At 37.8% G+C, this 18,846-nt stretch overlaps 1 protein-coding gene across 3 annotated transcripts; it reads left to right on the top strand.

Moving 5' to 3' along the window:
- Positions 1 to 6,019: 6,019 nt before the first annotated feature.
- On the top strand, positions 6,020 to 17,567 carry rtn4a (reticulon 4a). 3 transcript variants are annotated; one of them, XM_057337123.1, is made up of 7 exons: positions 6,020 to 6,568; positions 10,745 to 10,952; positions 11,351 to 11,489; positions 15,314 to 15,383; positions 15,749 to 15,795; positions 15,969 to 16,027; positions 16,589 to 17,567. In XM_057337123.1, exons 1-7 carry the CDS (start codon positions 6,190 to 6,192, stop codon positions 16,629 to 16,631), a joined length of 945 nt encoding a protein of 314 aa, XP_057193106.1. In that variant the 5' UTR covers positions 6,020 to 6,189; the 3' UTR covers positions 16,632 to 17,567. The 3 variants fall into 3 exon arrangements, with proteins under 3 accessions (XP_057193106.1, XP_057193108.1, XP_057193107.1); XM_057337125.1 differs by lacking the exon at positions 6,020 to 6,568 and adding an exon at positions 7,876 to 8,039; XM_057337124.1 differs by lacking the exon at positions 6,020 to 6,568 and adding an exon at positions 9,288 to 9,409.
- Positions 17,568 to 18,846: the final 1,279 nt, after the last annotated feature.

Here is an 18,846-nt window from a genome sequence, read left to right as displayed (position 1 = left end):
CCAGAAGTTGCCCGGCGTACTGCCTGAAATAAAATGCGCAAATGTATCTCGGATTTTTAAAGAAGGTTAATTTGATGTCTCATCTGGTATTTGAAATGCTTTTGTTAATTTTACGGTGTCGAAAAAGTAATTTGTTATGTGCTGTCCTGATAAACACGCATTCGCAGATAAGGAAGATAATGTTTATTTATCATAATTTGTATTATTCTTAAAAATGTCTCGTATGGTTGTTAAATATTAGAATTATTTTATTGCCTATTTTGTTTTATTTATTTTCATAAATGAAATTTTGTTCACATTTCACAAGTAGAATTCCTATGAGGGATGTTGTGTACACCACCAGGGGGCGCTATAACATTTGTCTGGTACACATATTGAGAAAGAAAGATTTCCCCTAAAATCCTTCAAATGCCAAGAGGTCAAACAAAGTCCTCTTTATTTCAGGTCTGACAAGCATGTGACCGTTTTTTCTTCCCCTTTGTTGTATTACATTATTCCAGCCCTTGTGGTCTTTGGCCAATTTACCAGGCTCTGTTAGTTCTTGTGTGAATATTGTGTTATCTTGGTTTTGTAACTCTGGAGAAACACACTGAACACTTAGCATAACATTGCGCTTATGACATCTCCTGACACCATTAAAGCAATGGGCAAATGTGGATCTGGAGAAATACATTATGAAAGAAGAAACACATTGAACTCTATGTTCCTCTACAGACACCAGCCACATGCATGCACACACAGAACAATGTTTAAAAAATGCACATGTTGATTATTTCATTAACATGCACTATTACTTTTCATGCACTATTAAGACCCATTACTGTTACTACTGTTCATGTTACGTGATGACGTAGACTCGCTCCTTACAAAAGGAAGCAGAAGCCTAAATGTTATGTGTCAAGGCACGTTGTGTTCCAAAAACAGGCCTGTCTCGGCCTGTGATAAATGCTCATGGGAAGTAGCAAGTAGACACACAGACCACAGTTGCTATGCAAGGGTGGGGTCAGTGTGTTAAGCTGGAGTCACTTATTAGAGAGAGAGAGATCAAATGTAAGTGAGCAGAGGTCTGGCAGTATGACAACATTCTTGTGATCAGATGTCTGGTTGAGTTATTACCCTCAGCAAACAGAAAATGTAAGATAATGGTAAAATGAACCAGATGGGTTGCATACTTTTTAGTTGGGGTGGATGGAATATGCACATTAAAATTGTTTGTTTGTTTGTTTGTTTATTTTATTTCTATAGCACATTTCAAAACAACCACAGGTTGACCAAAGTGCTGTACATACCAAATAAAACAAAACAAAACAAAACAAAACACAGAATAACAGATCCTTACAAAAGGATTATAATATATAAAACTCTCTTAAAAGTTTTAGAATTTAAAAATACATAAAAAAAATTACATTCAAAAAAAATTTAAATTCAAGAATTTAAAAAAATCAAACAATTAAACAGAATTGATGCACATTTATGGGGTGAGATGGTTCTCTTCGCCAGATCATCACATAACAAAACTTCACTCTCATTTGAGAATGTAAGTCCTTAAAAGGAATAGTTCATTTCTCCTTTTCATGTCATTCTAACCAAGTAGGCCTATCCTGTTTTTACTGTAAAACAGAAAAGGAGAACTGAAAAATCTTAAAGTAGATGGAAAAGACGTGCCACACTATTTCACGTAACATCCTGCAGGCCTATTGCATTAAACCTGCATATTTTAAAACAACATGAAAGTAAATAACCCATTTGTATCATTCATGTTTATTTTAGGGTAAAAGGTTCCTTTATTTACATTGCTTACACACATTCAAATAAAGCATGAACATTGTTGTCTTGGCAACATCTCTAAAAAAATTATTATTCTAATGTTCTAATTGTAGTCAACAAACCAATTAGAAATTCCATTAAGTTTCATATGAAATGTTATGAATTAGTTGTTCATAAAACAGACATTGTGATAGTAATAGGTAAACTCTCTAGTATACTTAGTCACCATGAAATCAAAGAGGAAAATTCTAAGTGTTTTACACAGTGTTGCAGTGATTATTATAAATTATTTATCTGTGCACACCATTTTTTTTTAATATGTGTAATCTTGTAATCTTTAATCAAAAACATTATGCTCCCCTTCCCCTCTCTACAACAACTCTTCACCACATGACGTAAGCAACAAAAAAAGGGGTAGGACTACTGACTCTGTCTGACTGTCCAATGCATGACCAGGCATTTTTAGCCCTCCCCTCCAGGCCCCGTGTCAGTCACTGAACAAACAAACCAATCAAAAAGGGAAGGGCAAAATAAAGCCCCGCCCTACATTTTTTTCTAATTCCAGAAGCCGTTTCATTCGGATATACGTCACGATACGGAAAATAAGTCAATCGCAACTTCCGTTTCATGGTGACTTTAAAACTATATATTTAAAAAGAATGGTATCTAGGAATTTTACTTTACTTCAGTATAAAATATATACTATAGTACTTTTAATGTGGGGTGTGTTTTAATGCCATTTCATTGCCAAGTGAAGCCACACCCCCTTGTGTGACTGACAGACACGGGAAGTTTAAAGTCCCAGTGAACCGGAAGTTTCGATTGTTTTTACTTTCGTATTCTGACACATTTCCGAGGGAAAAGGAATTTCAAAGGAGAAATTGGCTTGCATTTTATCACTGCGAATTGATTGGATGTGTAAAAATAGCTGTTGCATTGATTTTGAAATGAAACTGGCAGCAAACTGACAGTTGAAGGGGAGGAGTTAACGGATGCTCCGCCCAAGCCGTCTGATTTACGTCATTTGAGATGGATAGTCATTTCAGGGAGGAAGTGTCAGATTTGAACTGAAGATTATGAGGGTAGATGAATTTTAAAAAGAAAAGGAACCACATTGATAAGCTATTTACTATAAACGCTGCAATGTTTCATGAAAAAATAAGAATAGTCATTTTTTATTTCACTGGGACTTTAAAGTTAAACATTCACTGTTAAAGACCCTCTCATTTCTGCTCAAGGAGAAGACTCATTGAGAAACCATGAGATATTTACTGTACTTGTTAAAACAGTTTGGATAATGAACTATTTGACTTGGCAAAGAATAATATTGATTCTAACTGCCATTTTTAAAGAAAGAATTACATGAACACTGATGTATTAATTACATTGTTGTTGCCACCCTTTTAAATAAACAACAAGCTACTCAAAGTTGTGCCTGACACCTATTAAACACAACATCACTACAACGAACAACCTCTTGTGACTGTTCTTATATACACGTCTGTTTAATTCTATCTTCTGTAATGTACACAATGTAACGATAGCTTTGACAGAAACTGCAGAAGCCACAAAGGCCATCTGATAAATTCAGTCAAAGTCCTTTTAGGGCTAGTCAGTTGACTCAGCAGTTCCTAGCCAACCGACAAGACTTGAAACTGATTGTTATTTGACAATATTGATTATATTTTTAACTGATCTATGTTATGCAATCAGGCTGATCATAGATCCAATAGTGCGCTCAAAAAAATGTTATTCTGAATTTGCTCACTATATTCAGAATTTAACACAGCCTCTTGTACCTTATTGTCAAACAATGAAATGAGACATTAAAGGGATAGTTCACCCAAAAATGAAAATTCTGTCATCATTTACTCACCTTCGAGTTGTTCCAAATCTGTATAAATATCTTTGTTCTGATGAACACAGAGAAAGATATTTGGAAGAATGCTTGTAACCAAACAGATCTTGCCCCCCATTGACTCCCATAGTAGGAAAAATTACTTTATCATTTTTTTTGTTCTGTTGAACACAAAAGAAGACATTTTGAAGAATGTTCGACAGCAAACAGTTCTGGGGAACCTTTGACCACCATTGTTTTTTTACTATGAAACTCAATCTGTCTGGTTAGAAGCATTCTTCCAAATATCTTTCTCTGTGTTCATCAGAACAAAGAAATTGATACAGATTTGGAACAACTCGAATGTGAGTAAACGATGACAGAATTTTCATTTTTGGGTGAACTGTCCCTTTAACAATTATGACAAATGATGAATAATCTGTGATTATGTTGATGTTTATAAATGTAAGAGAAAGGTCTAGGAGACTCCCCCTTTTTTCTTTACCAAGCATGACTAAGACGGTATACGTCTGTGTTCTCAGAAGTATGACTGTTACAACACTATTGCACTACATTGACTCATCAACATAATGGATTTTAAGATAATCGCCATCCTTATGACAAGATCAATGAAATGAGTGAGAAAAACAAAGCCGTTTTTAAGTTCAGAACGACTTTTTTAAATGCTGGAAAGGTTATAGCCTCATTTTATTTTTAGCACACCAGAACACATCTATAATCGATCAGAAAAGATCAGGTTATCAGTCTGCGCACGCTGGCGTGACTCCAGAGCAGCACAAAGACTGCACAGAACCAGTTTGGGACTTTGCTTTCCTAATGGCGTCTGTGTGACAATGGAGACCGCAGTATCTGGGGAAGACAAACTATCCCTCACATCTGCCTTTGTCTCATTCACAACAAAGACGTGTGGACGATGATATTCAGCTTGCCAGAAGAAGATAGACGAGAGTTTTCAAGTTGCTCATATCAACTGATGATAGCTTCAATTTTTTTGTAGACATTTTCATATGAATATTTCCTTCAAATAAACTGTTCTTAAAACAATTATCGCTATTACTGTTTTTCATAAGGCCGTTGTCAAGGTTAAGAAACAGATATTTACATATTAGATATAGTCATGTGCTTCATTACACATTACCTAAGGCATACAGTAGCAGGACTGTCTAAGTACGTACGGGTAAAAAAGAATTTAGAGAAAAACTCAACATGCATGTCAGTCACTATGTATTGTTCATTGTCTCTGACAATGGGTTCTTTTTCAACCTAATGCATTATCCATTTTTAATGAACTGCTCCATTTAAATCTGTTGTTTTTTGTAATTAAAAATATGTTTTATCATTACTTCAAATGAATGCACAATTGTTATAGCTTGTAAATGTATAAAACCTTTATAAACTGCACAGAGTATAATTATTGACTTGACTGTGTAGAAAATTCACTCACATGTTCCACAACTTTAGACAGGTAAATAGGCCTACCCACTAGTTTTATTATATTGTAGTATTTTACATTTTACTGAACTGAACATAGTAACGTGTATTCTATAATATGCAGATTGTATTGCCATTGGTTTTTAATTCTTAAAGGGATAGTTCACCCAAAAATGAAAATACTGTCATCGTTTACTCACCTTCTTGGTACACATTGACTTCTATTGTATGGACACAAAACCAGTGCAAGTCAATGGGTACCGCTGTGGTTCAGTTACCAACATTCTTCAAAATATCTTCTTTTGTGTTCTGCAGAAGAAAGAAAATGCAGACAGAATTTTCATTTTTTGGGTGAACTATCCCTTCTAACAAACAAATAGTATGATTGAAGCCAGCAATCAATGGGGTTTAATGTTTTTTGGTGACCCGCGTTTTTCAAAATATCTCCTTTTGTGTTTCTCATAAGAAAGTCATGCAGGTTTGGAATGACACAAGGGTCAGTAAATGATAAAAGAATTTTCCTATTTAGGGGAATGATCCCTTTGAGATTGTTAACAAAACACACACTACAAAAGGCTGAAACACCTACAAATCAATGCATTTCTTGATTTTTGTATACTAAGTATACATTTTTCTACTTATGCCTCAAATTATAATGGTTGGCCTTGAAGTCAAAAAGGTTGAGATACACTAACCTACATCATACCCCATCTCCAAAAAACCCACATACTAATTTAAAACATTTTACTAACGCCACCCTACACTTTTCCCTCGGGACTGTGGAGTGTAGGCGTGGTCATCCCGCCCTTTCTTTGTCCATCGACCAATAAAATATTCGCAAAGCTTTTTACGCTTTCCCTTAGCATGGTACGTCAAGACGTCTTTGGGCGTGGCTATACCGCCCTTTCGAACGGCTCAGCCAATAAAAAGTTGCCCAAATTTACATACACTTCCCTCAACGGAGCGCCTAGTCAAACATTCGCACCCCTGCCCTGCTGCCTTTCAGGCCTTTTTGAACTTGACGCGCTGATGCAGAGCTCCGAAAAGATATTTTCTTGATTCAAACCCTCAAATTAACTTTTTTACACGTTTTGAGTTAGTTTTATATAGCGATATAAAGTTATTTGTAAGCCATGGATGATCAGATGGAAATCAGCTCCACGACACCGTCATACGGGTTTCAGGATGAAGATGGAGCAGAGCACGTGAACTCACAAATGGATGAAGCAGCGGATTTTCTCAGCAGAGAGGCTGTGGCTCATGTACCAGAGGATGATATTTTGGATCTGGCCGGGGGTGCGAAAGATGCGATCGAGAGGCACAAATCCACACTGCCACGCGCCGAAGAACCACGACTGGACTTAAAGCAAGAACCAGAACCATCATCAACCTTTGATCTTCCAGAGCCTGAAGCTGTCAAACCAGCACCGATCGGAAGCGCAACAAAACCGACGAAAGTAGAGGAAAAAGAGGAGAAAACAGCAGTCACACCAGCCAAAACGAAATCTTTACGTGAGTATAAAATGGTGTGATTTGCAACGAAACAATTCAAAGTGTTTTAACTTCTTAACAATAAACGGCTTGTAAAAGTTCTAAAATACACAAGTCATGAATAATTAACATGACGTCAGATCCGCTTAAATAATTCACGTTTACATCTATTAACAACGAGTGCCTTTGTCTCTTTAGGTTGTTAGAGCTATTTGAATGTTTATTTTGTTTGTTTCAATTTGATCAATAATGACCTGCTGGCATCAAGTGCATGTCCAGTTTTAGTTTTGATGCGATAACGTTACGTTACCTGAAGTCGAGTAGGTATTAATTAAGATGAAAGTTCAACTTTTAGAAAAAAAAACTACTTAATAATGGTCTGGTAATTTTAAAGGTTATTGAATTGGAGAACTGCATTTATAACCTGAAACTAAATACATTTTCCAACGTGTTACGTCATTCTGTTGTCATCTGTATATTTACCGCCACCTCGTGGAATGTCTGTGTAGTTGCAACCCAACGCGTGATAAAGTTAAATGAGCCAATGAATGACACAATGCTGCTATCTGTTAACCAAGAATTACATCATGTTGATTTTTCTCCTTCATAAGGTCAAGTCAGAATGCTTCTTGCAAATGAGCTGCAGACGTTTAATGATTATCTTTACATAGCAAATAAAACACTAGTACAAAGGGCAGCAGTTAAGTTTAGTAAAGTGACTAAGCTCACTGAGGTTTTCAGGAGAGCACAATGACCCATAGAATAGTTACCTTTATAAACCAGCCATTGCACATTGAGAATTTAATGAAATGATGTAGACAGTTACTTTAACAATATTACTTTAAGTAATATTTAATGCTTTTTATTAGAAAAGAAATGTGCAGTAAGTTGTTGCCAGAAATAAAAGGCTGGGCCCTATATTACAAATATCAAAAATGTAACTTTTTGTGGCATGTTACCCAAAGCCCTGATCAATGTTGGACCCTGAACTCACACTATGTCAGAACACCTTAACCTGTTAAGGGAGGTTAATATGGAGCAAAACACACAAAATATATTTCTTAACTTCCTAAAGTACATTTGCTGAAGTCCTATTCATAGCTTTTCCATTTATTTAGCCAATTCTGCCTTTCTTTATATTATGATCCTCAAATGTATTCATGAACTCCTGCTTCGTACTTGTATTGCAGTTAATGTTGTGCTAAAACCTCATATTACTACCTCATCGGTACACAGCGTTCAACACCTTTGAATGTGGTCAGCTGACCTCAGCAATGCTGGCGTCTGCAGAACGTGATCAGACAGAACTCTGCTAGGAGATCTGTAGTCTCTCCCCTTCAGTCCTGTCCGGTCCCAGCCAGAGACTCGTACCTCCTTCCTCACCCCCGACCACCTCTGCTGCAGACCCTCGACTGGAATGTATAAGTGATGTACGCCAATTCAGATAACTCAACAACCTCGGGGATGGAGATTAAACATTGGAAAGAACAGGGTATATTCTTGCTTTACCCTAAATTTGCCTGAAAATGGACTAAAAAGCTGTTTGGTCACTTGCCTTGCCAGTTACCTTTAAACATTTGTGTTATGTAAACCTGTAAGTGAGCTTTGCTTCTTTTTGTGGTCATGCTTGGATGCGTGTTTGGGGGGAGAGAAGGTTCTAGTTTAGCTCGGTAAATAGTACGTGGTGTCTTGATTACGAAGCATATTGCAACGGCAAGCATTTTATTCCCTGCCAGAGACCGTTCTTGGCAAACTGCCTGCCTGCGGCGCAAAAATGCTGTACCGGCTGCATGTTCCAAAGAATTTCAACATATTTTGGTAAAAAATATGCAGTAACTTACCATCTCATATTTAATCATAGTTCATTTCAACAAACGTTTGAGCAACTATTTTCGTAGTCTTTTAGTGTTTTGAACTTGTAAGGGACTTTATTCGTCTTGCATGTGTTTTCTGATATTCAGGAAGATCTTGAGGGCCATGTTTGTTGTATGTGCACAGATTGTGCCACTGAAATCAAGATGGGACATCTCAGAAACTGATATTGCCTGTCCTGAACTTTTGTGAACCCTAACATTGGCTTACAAATGCATTTCCTGGATGGACGTCCCTACATTAGAGCTTGTGTAATAAGGTGACACATTCTATGATACAGGTTTTGATATGAAGATCATTTTTATTCAACCTAGTGCCCGTTTCTTATAATTCAGTGAATTTTAATAAAAAAATTTGTACTTACATTTTAATTGTATTAATATAATTTGTCTAAAACCTGTCATTTTTACTGTAAATTCAATAGTTACCGGAAATAATATCCTTTGAACATGTTTTGTATCAGAGATATGCTGTGAAGTGTTGACTTGTAATTAAAAAAAAATCTACTGACTTGATTTTTATGTTTTAATACTGTGCGTGGGATCGTATTGTGCAGACGTTTATTTCAAAATTATAGTGTTCCTATAGTTATGTGCTCTTATAGTGGTGTAGGTGCTAAGGCAAACCATGTGCTCATATCATTACGGTATCGGTTACAAAGAGACTTTTGTTTTGGAATCGAGGCGTTTTCTGTAGTTATGGACCTTCTCTTTGAGTCATGTGTTCAGGTTGTATCGTTTCATTGTGTTACATCGGGAGGTGTATCGTTTCATTGCGTTACATCGGGAGATATTTGTAGTGTAGCGATTCTAGACTAGGCCTTACGTTCAGCTTGTGCCGTTCGTTACTGAGGGTTATGGAGAGACTCTTATTCTGAAATCGCGGGGCTCGACAGGAAGCAGAATATGTCATTGGCCCTTCGTGCTTCGCGTGTGCTCTTGGCTCAGTGTCTGATCTCAGATGAGATGAGCGACATGGATTCCAAACAAGGTTAGTCAGTCATTCAAGCCTTCTTTAATCGCGTCCTTCCTTCACGGCTCACAGTAAAATTACGTACAGGTATATAAGCAAACTGTCTTTAGCCCAGTATTTTAAGTTATATAGAGAAATGTCATCTTATCACAGTGGTCTTGATAATAAGGCCGCGCGACCTCGTTTTGACTCGTGCACTGTTGCAGTTAACAGCACTACTACAGTATGAATATTTATGACCTAACTTTCACGCATTAACCTTGAAAAAATGTGACGCATGCCTAGTATGTGTGAGCTGGTTAGTTTGATAAGCTTATGCAACTGTCTGTTGGCAAGAGTAGAAGCAGATCCAAGTTCTTGTTATTCATTTATTGCTTAAACTTAAGCATTGCAGTGGGTGAATAGGAAGTAATAAGTATGATTGTTTGGCTTGAGCTTGATCATATATCGGAGTTTAATTATTGAATCTCTTCACAGGGTCCATGACCAAGGTTGCTGTCCTATTTTTATCCTCCCTCAAGTATTAACAGACTAAGTTTGCTGTACTGTCACTATTAAACACGTTCTCCCAATGCATGCACTTATATATTTTCCTCATTCCTTCAAGGGCATTTTAATGCTTGTGGTCAGATGTCGTTTGAATATTAAAATCTTTTATCCCTCATGTAATCTGAAACGACACCACCCAGATCAGGATTTTTTAAATGTATTTGCTGATCTGGATGGTGCACATTTTTGGGCCCGACATGACAACATTCTCTCAACCAATGGCTTGCGAGTGAAAGATGGGGATATGTGGAGAACTTGTGTTGAAACGGTCACCCTGCGTTTAAAACCACATACAGTGTACTGAATAGAATAAAGTAAAAACAACTTTAAATGATAAGTATATTCTGTACGCAATGTGTGGGTGCAGTATGCATACATTCCTTAAATACTACACCCGCCGTGTTTTCACTGTGATTCATTGAACTATGACAAAGGAACAATCACGAGAGTAAAGGATAGTGATGTCATTCCCGATCTGTATGACTAATGACAGCTTTTTAGGGTGGTCTCATGAAAACTGTTCATTCAATGCAAAATCAGCATCTGGGTATTTCTTGCATGCTGTTGAATAAAGGCTGGGTAAATTCGGCATTTCTTTTTTCTGTTGAGTTATTTCAATATTTGCTAAATTGGGTATTTTGTGTTTGCCAGCATTAAATAACATTGCAAATTAGGCCCTTCGGTGTTCTCAAATACTAATTCATTCTCATTTACAAAGTGCAATAAAATGCAAAATCAGTGTCTGATCGGTTACCGCTCATGTAAATGTTTCATCGCTGATCTTTCAACTTTTCGCTTTGACAGTGGTGGACCTGCTGTATTGGCGAGACGTGCAGAGGACGGGGGTGGTGTTCGGTGCCAGTTTGCTCCTCCTGTTGTCTCTCAGCGCGTGCAGTGTTATCAGCGTGGTGTCCTACGTGGCCCTGGCCCTGCTGTCCGTCACCATCTCCTTCAGAATATACAAGGGCATTTTACAAGCCGTTCAGAAATCTGAGGATGGACACCCCTTCAAGTGAGAACACACATGCTTCGTTTTGTTCACTTTGTGTCGGCTCAAGGGTTGGGATAATCCTCTGCTTTGATCAGTAAGTGTTCCACATCATGTTGGGCAGATCTTTAGAGCTTAGCTTCTAGACTTACATGAGGTGCTTATGTTTGAAGCCTGTAAGTTTATACTCCCTGCCAACATTTTAAGCCACTGCTATACAATACAACTTTAGCTGTAAAATTCTGCTGCACCAATTGTATTTTAGAGCAAAGTTGTAAAACATTGTAGGGCTGTTCCTATGGTTGCTGTGTTTTGGAACAGCCTTTTGGGTTGCAAGCGTACATATGCCAGAATATGCTGTCTAGGTAGGAAGTTCAGTAGTTTGTTAGAACACAGCCCAGTAAACCTTTCTCTTCGTGCAGGATGTACCTGGATAAGGATATCGCGATCCCTACGGAGATGATTCATAAGTATAGTGACATGGGTCTGAAGCACATCAACACTGGCGTCAAGGAGCTGAGACGGCTCTTCCTGGTGGAGGATCTGGTGGACTCGCTCAAGGTTTGTGTTTATAGGAGAGAAGAGGAAATGAAATCCTGACTGTGCTGCTTCGGTTCGTGGTTTTATTTGATTCAGGGCTCAAGAGCTGCTCTCGGGGTGAAGATTGGAAAATTGCAATTGTTTTCCAATGCTTGTAGATGTTAAAGGAATAATTTATGAATGCACATGACATCCCAAATGTATATGATATTCTTGCTTTAGTTAAAATGTCATCACTTTATCTTATATTGGTTTAAAAAAACCCATACATCAGTAAATAATCCAAATGTCTCCAGTGAATGAATAAATGCGATCAATAGGGTTTTTGCTTCTTTATTGAAACTGAATCTAAAGCATTCACACTTGCGAGGCAAATTCAAATATGGACACACATTGATAGCCGAATGTGATTGTTTCTTGAGTTAATATGACAACTTGTCGCAAGACGCACAAGAACCAATGATATTATGTGTTATTTGCCATATTTGAGTTTAGGGGAGATGCTATTTAAAAGCATTAACCCTTTGTTAAGCCCGGTCTTAAAATCATGGAATCCTAATTCACGAAATATTAATGTCCAATCATTTCTTAGTGGGATTTTGTGCTGTTTGTGGGAATGCATTCCAGTGTGTTTCTGAGGGGCATTTTGTACTACAGTAAGCGAAAGGGGAAGAAGTTAAGCCAAAGGGTAATTCATGCCAAAATCCATCCAAAAGTACTAATTCTATTCTTTGTCCAGAAACTTCAGATGTGTATAAAAACGAATTTGCATGTGTTAGTCTGACATCACAGGTTTATTTTTGTCCATTTGAGATCCGCAATAATAATACTTGACATGTTGAAGGGACAGTTCACCCAAAAATGAAAATTCTGTCATTTACTCACCCTTATGTTGTTCCAAAAATGTATAAATGTCTTTGTTCAGCTGGACACAAAGGAAGATATTTGGAAGAATGTCAGTAACCAAACAGATCTCATCCCCCATTTACTAGTATAGTAGAGAAAATAAATACTATGGCAGTAAAAGGGGGATGAGAACTGTTCAGTTACTGACATTCTTCCAAATATCTTCCTTTGTGTCCAGCTGAACAAAGACATTTATACAGGTTTGGAATAACTTGAGGGCGAGCAAATAATGACAGAATTGACGTCAGCTTTATAAATGGGTGCTGCACAGTTTTGGTTGACATATTTGAGTAAAATGTGTAAAAATAAACATTGTGTACATACTGATATTGTACTGTTAATTTTGTCCTCTTCCATTGTGTACTATGAGAATTTTGTTCTCCGGAGACACTCCTGTTTATTTTTGGTAGGAAGGACGTGCAGTCCAGTTTGGGGGTTTGGTCACGTTCAGCTGCGACCGAACTCCACAAGGCAGTCTTTGTTGATCATGCTAAAGGGATTCGGCCGGAGTCTGCAGGATAGAAATGGTGCCAAAGACGGCCTCTCTCTTCAGATCCACAAACTGTTTAAATGGTGGTTTTACCGGAGTGACGGGGTCACATTGTCAGCTGTCTGTATCTTTACGGAATGCCGGACTTTAGTCATGTGATGCACAGTTTTAGATTCTTGTCGCGTGACTAAGCTCGCTGTAGAGATAAATGGATGTGTATGAATAGTTGGACGGCACTTTTCACTCGGCCAGTGTGTTGCCATGCAGAATGCGTTTCGGTTCGGATGAGAGGCCCATTCACAAAGATCTGTGTTTGGTTTTGGCAGGCTGGTACACTAAGTTGCGTTGAAAATGTAAATTATGTGTCATTAATACCCTCTTGTCATTTAAAACCTGTATATGACTTTTTCTGTGTAACGCACAAGATGTTTTGAAGAATGTGGTTTTTGTGTCCATAAAATGGAAGTCAATGGAGGCCAAAGTTGTTTGGTTACCAACATTCTTTAAAAGATCTTTTGTGTTGTGAAAGAAAGTCATACAGATTTAGAATGACATGAAGGTAAGTAACTAATGAAATAATTTTATTTTGTTGCAAACTGTTCCTTTGATCATTGTCAAAATGCAACGCTTTGTAAGTCGCCCTCTTTTAATCAAAGTTGATGTCGTAATGGAAAAGCACCACTAACATTAATGGTAAATCATCACCTTGTGGCTTTTCTTGGCGCGACAGGGTCCCAGCGAACGGAACCATCCGTGTAAGGAGATTTACTGTCCCGCGAGGGGTGGGTTAGGTTAGGTTAGGTTATGGGGTTTAGATCAAGTTACAGCCGGAGCCCACTGCCCTTTCAGAGCTCTGGAGGTTTTCCACAGCTGGACGGATAGATTCCATCCCAGCATTCACTCTCTGTGCCGTCAGGCGGCTATATTGAGTAATGTGTCCAATTACGAGCGACAGTTTACGTGCCGGTGGCTTTTGAACAGGTCGTGCCATTTGTGAGACCACTCGGTGTTGTGGCTGCCTTTCTATTTTGGGTAGACATGGAATGCGTTTGACGTTTGCAATGTAAATTTATGAAAATTGGCTAATTATTGTTTTGCATTGAAAATGACTTAAGTAAAACGATTGCATGAACCTCAAAGGGGTCATATTTTTTTTAGTTTCTCCAGAGGGCCACTTGTTGTTTTTTGCCGTAAAGTTAACGTTTTCTGTCATCTTTGGAATTTAACGAGACATTTTTGGGCTGTTCTGGTGTCATGTGTAAAGAAAACTTTAATGTGTAAACACTGAATGAAGTCTGTGGTGCTTTCAGATCATTGGCATAAGAACATTAGTTAAATGGGTAGGCTTGGTGTGTGGGAATACTTGTTTGTGTTGTTTGAGGAAACTCGCTTAAAAAGGGTTCATTGCAGTTGTGTTTGGTGCGGTTCATCGAAATCTTAAAGCTACTGTGTACAATTTCTGCACTGTGTAAACGGGTAAAACCAGCAGCAAGGTGTGAACATGGCATGAAATTGGGAGGTTATGTGGTGTTTTCTTTTTGGGTTGGGCCGATAATCGTCCATTGCCGATGTTGGGCCGGCATCGTGATTCCCCTGCATGACGCAATTTTCGTCATCAGGAGGGTCATCCGCACATCCCATCCGCGTACGAGTACAACACACATTCTCAAGAAAAATGTTGACAGCCGAGACCACAGAATGACATTCTGCGCATGTGTCGCTCGTCCATTCGCGCTTTTCTGTGGTTGAGTATGATTTGGAAGCTGCGACCCATGTGTGTGCGAGACGGACATAGAAAGTGAAGGCAAACAGTGAATCGTAGTAATGCGCTCACGTTGTGTGTGTGTGTAAACTTGTCAATGACGACCTGCACTGTGCGCTTCCGTGATGGCAGTGGGAAACATCAGTGCCGCCGCGTGACCCGCGCAGTTGACTAAACACACACAGCTTACACTGGCGGGCTCACAATCTACTCGTCTTTCCACAAGAAATTCCAAATTTTCAGGTTGTATATGCACGAATACTTATAAAAATGCTCACGCTCTCTTGAAAACTGGTTGGAAAATGCGATTTGGTGGCAGTTTGGAGCCCTGACATAATTGTTTTTAATGTTTTGGCAGATGGCCATCTAGCAAACTGATGAATTTCTCATAAGACTGCAAAATATATTTAGATTTTTTATGTGCATGTTATTTCAAAATGTTTTGCAATAATTTAATAATATTCATACTTAAAGTTGTGCATAGTCAAAGTTTGAGGTTGGTGCAAGAAGCAGAGAGATGCTGGTGAAAGATGTTTTTTCTATAAAGAATGTGAAAAATGTATGTTTGTTATATAATTTCTGACACCTTTCTTGGTGTTTGTTCCTCCTTGCTGACACAAAGTCATGCATTTATGTCTTTTACATGTGTTAAGTTGTATGTTTACGTGACTTGGTTTTTCTTTACAGTTTGCAGTTCTCATGTGGATCCTGACCTATGTGGGTGCCTTGTTCAATGGTCTGACCATCATTATTTGGGGTATGATGCACATTTTTGCAGGCCTCTTCAATTATCTAAATCAGGAGTTTTCAAACTTTTCATGCCAAGGACCCCCAAATTTGATGCAGCTTTTGTAAGGGACCCCTTTTTTGGGTATAAAGAAGCATTTAATCTATAATATCACACTTGCTATTTATCTAACAAAGACGACGCATTGTTTGTGAAATTGAAACCGTAATAATCCTTAGTGAAATTGTACAACTTTTGCTGTCTTTTTCTCTCTGAAATGTTATGGGGACCCCTTAGAACATTCTGAAGACCCCCGGGGGTCCCAGAACCCAGTTTGAAAACCCCTGATCTAAATGCAAGAATTTAAATATTACAGTTACAATTTTTTTCTGTAGGACTCATTGGTGTGTTCAGCTGGCCGATCATCTATGAGAAACATCAGGTACGTCTACAGTGTGTTTCTGTTTGGCATGCACAGGCAACGACAACGTCTGGCACCTGCAGCTGTCACGCTTGATAAAGTATTTATAGGGCACCTCGGTGACAATAAACACCATAATAAATCTATAATGTTTACCTGAATGCCATAATCTTTCTTTATCACTCCTAATACAGGCACAAATTGACCATTACTACGGACTGGTGAACAAGCAAATCAAAGATATTGTGGCGAAGTAAGTCAAATTTGCATTCTGAAATGTGCAACTGGTGCCTTTCTCAATAAATTGTCCATAATGTCAATGTTTCGCGGTGAATAAGGTGAATGCAATACTTATGCGTTATGCACGCAGAAAAAGACTGTTTACAACAAATGTAGAGCGGATGGAGTTTTGTTTGTGTGAAGTGTTTTTTTTGTTTTGCGATGAAATGGAAAGGCGTTATCGTGGCTTATAGTCAATGTTTGAAGCCATTCATGTGATGGTGTCATTCTGAAGGTTGACAGCATATGCATGCATTATAAAAATTGTTTTTTTAGGAAAATGGAACAAAATATTAAAGACAACATGTACTTCTTAAGGGCGTGTACAGTTGTGTTTTATGAACGGTTTCTTTCTATTTGCAGAAGATATATAGAGGGCATTTTATGTTGTTTCTTGGGCTGTGAAATAAACTTCAAACTATTTAAAAGATAAAAAGACAAATTTTGATAATGCAACAACATAAAGAAATGGCAAAAACTTGAAAATGGACTGTTCTCTAAAAGATTTTCTACTCTGTTTAACTGTAATCCACAGGATCCAGGCCAAGATACCCGGATCGAAACCAAAGGCCGAGTGAAGAAAGTTGGACTGTGTGTGTTTTCCATGCGTGAGATCGGATTAATGGTGAAACGAGAGAGATGCCGGACAGAATCGTGTTTGTTTGGAGAACAAGGCCTTAGACGATGCAATGTAAACTTTGTTTCTTTACCCCAGTGTTTGAAATCTTAGCATAACCGAGAACCCGAAACCTTTTAAGCCTCTTATCAGTTGCTCTTACAAGCAGAATCGTCACTGTTTTTCAAAGTAGAGCTATGTTTAAACAGCTACGTAATGTCATTACAGAATGTTGTCTGAGGAACTGATGTCTGTGAAGGCTGGAATTTGAGTTTTTTTTTTTTTCGTTTACTTGTTCGGTCAGTGAATCGCTCACCCGTTTGAAGGCCGTTTTGAATCATTTCTGTACGATAAAGGGAGTGAATTCTTTGGGTTCCCAAGTTCCTTCACAACAAGTCTTTGTTTTTAGCTTTGTTTTTCTTTTTTTGTTTGTACTTGGCGTGATAGAACACAGTGGTGTTGTGGTGTAACTGTTGAAATTGACTAAATGAAATCGTGTTACAGGTGAAGAGGCTTCTAGAGTTTTGCAGCAGAGTTGAAAAGCATTTTTATTTCGCACTTCAAAGGGACGTCACGTTGTATTGCACCTGTATATTCTTTGACGTTTTTAGCAGTTTACTAGGAAAAAAAAGAACGACGTGTGCACAGTTGGCCTATCGCCTCATCACCTTCCTATCGTGTCGACAACACGTTTGCAGAATTCGCCGTCTCCATTGTCGATCGAACACCCGAAACTGCAAACGCTCTTAAAACTCACCAACTTTCAAGCACTGTTTTTCATGCAGGTCATTGTAAATGATAATAATAATTCAGTTTTGATGAAAATATGCTGAAGACTGTCTGTGGAATGCATTGTGAAATAAATAAGGCAATAAAATAATAAAGCTTGTAGATAAGGTGCTTGATTTTGTGTATGTTTTTCTGGTTAAACTGTTAATTTATACTGTGTGTGAAAGCCTTTGACGCCATCCAGTGGTAGTATACTATACAGATATGAGATCCATGTAGTTTTTTATTACTTTTAAATTCTTAAGGTAACTATGCAATTCATTAAAATGATCGAACGTGGTCTACAAAATACAAAAAGGGCAATGAAAAGCAGTGTTTTAAATAAGAGTTTACTTTTTTTTTAAATGGTACATTTCTGTGAATACAAGTTAAGTACTCATTGTATTGAGTATGAAACACAGCTTTTCATATTTGCGGGAGCTAGTTTAACGTCCATGAGTTTGTTGCATGCTGATCGATGTGTGTAATGTTAAAAGTTTGAAATTTTCCATGCACACATTACCTTTTTTTTCATAGAAATACCAATGTGCACAATACAGACACCCTCCACACTTTATACATTTCTATGCGTAACAATATTAAAATGCAAAATGCAGTTTACATTGTATACAATAAGGCGCTATTTGTTGACAATTAGCTAATGCATTAGCTAACATGAACTAACAATGATCAATTCCTCTACATCATTTATTAATCTTAGTTCATGTTAATATCCGCATTTACTAAAACATTTTTAAAATGAACTAATAACATTAGTCGATGCACCATGGACTAACTTGTATAATTGCGTTGATGTTAACAAGGATTAATAAATGCTGAAAAACTAAATTGTTCATTGTTAGCTAATGTTATCTAATGCATGTACTACTGCTAACAAATAGCACCTTACTGTAAAGTGTTACCTTTTACAGTTTTGCATTACATGGCGTGGATAAAGGGGATCATAGACATTAAAGGGAGCAAAGAAACACCTAAAATACAAGATGCATTACATTTTCATTCAGTCATTTAGCAGACGCTTTTATCCAAAGCGACTTACAAATGAGGTAAACAATGGAAGCAATTGGAACAACATAAGGACAACAAAAAGCATAAGCGCAGTAAAACTAATCTCATACACAGTATACAAAGCTAAGTTTTTTTTATGGATAGAAAGCGTAGAAAAGAGGTGTCAGAACTAATCGGTCAGGTGTTGATGGAAGAGATGTGTTTTCAGCCCATTCTTTAAGACGGCTACAGAATCTGCTGATCTTGTAGCAGTGGGCAGATCATTCCACAAATGTGGAACAGATCCAGAGAAGGTTCGTGAGAGTGATTTTTTTCCCTTTTTGGGATGGCACTACAAGACATCGTTCGCTTGCAAGAACAAGTCTGTATTACAAGTCTGA

Source organism: Triplophysa rosa, linkage group LG7 (assembly GCF_024868665.1).
Source record: "Triplophysa rosa linkage group LG7, Trosa_1v2, whole genome shotgun sequence".
Classification (NCBI taxonomy): Eukaryota; Metazoa; Chordata; class Actinopteri; order Cypriniformes; family Nemacheilidae; genus Triplophysa; species Triplophysa rosa.
The sequence above is the reverse complement of the archived record's forward strand: the minus strand, read 5'-3'. Positions and strand labels throughout refer to the sequence as shown.

Excerpts from the sequence above, each read along its gene's own strand:
- rtn4a (XM_057337123.1), top strand. The coding sequence starts at position 6,190 with ATGGATGATCAGATGGAAATCAGCTCCACGACACCGTCATACGGGTTT. Across the intron at positions 15,796-15,968 it reads TCATCTATGAGAAACATCAG|GCACAAATTGACCATTACTA; the intron begins GTACGTCTACAG and ends CTCCTAATACAG. Across the intron at positions 16,028-16,588 it reads ATCAAAGATATTGTGGCGAA|GATCCAGGCCAAGATACCCG; the intron begins GTAAGTCAAATT and ends TGTAATCCACAG.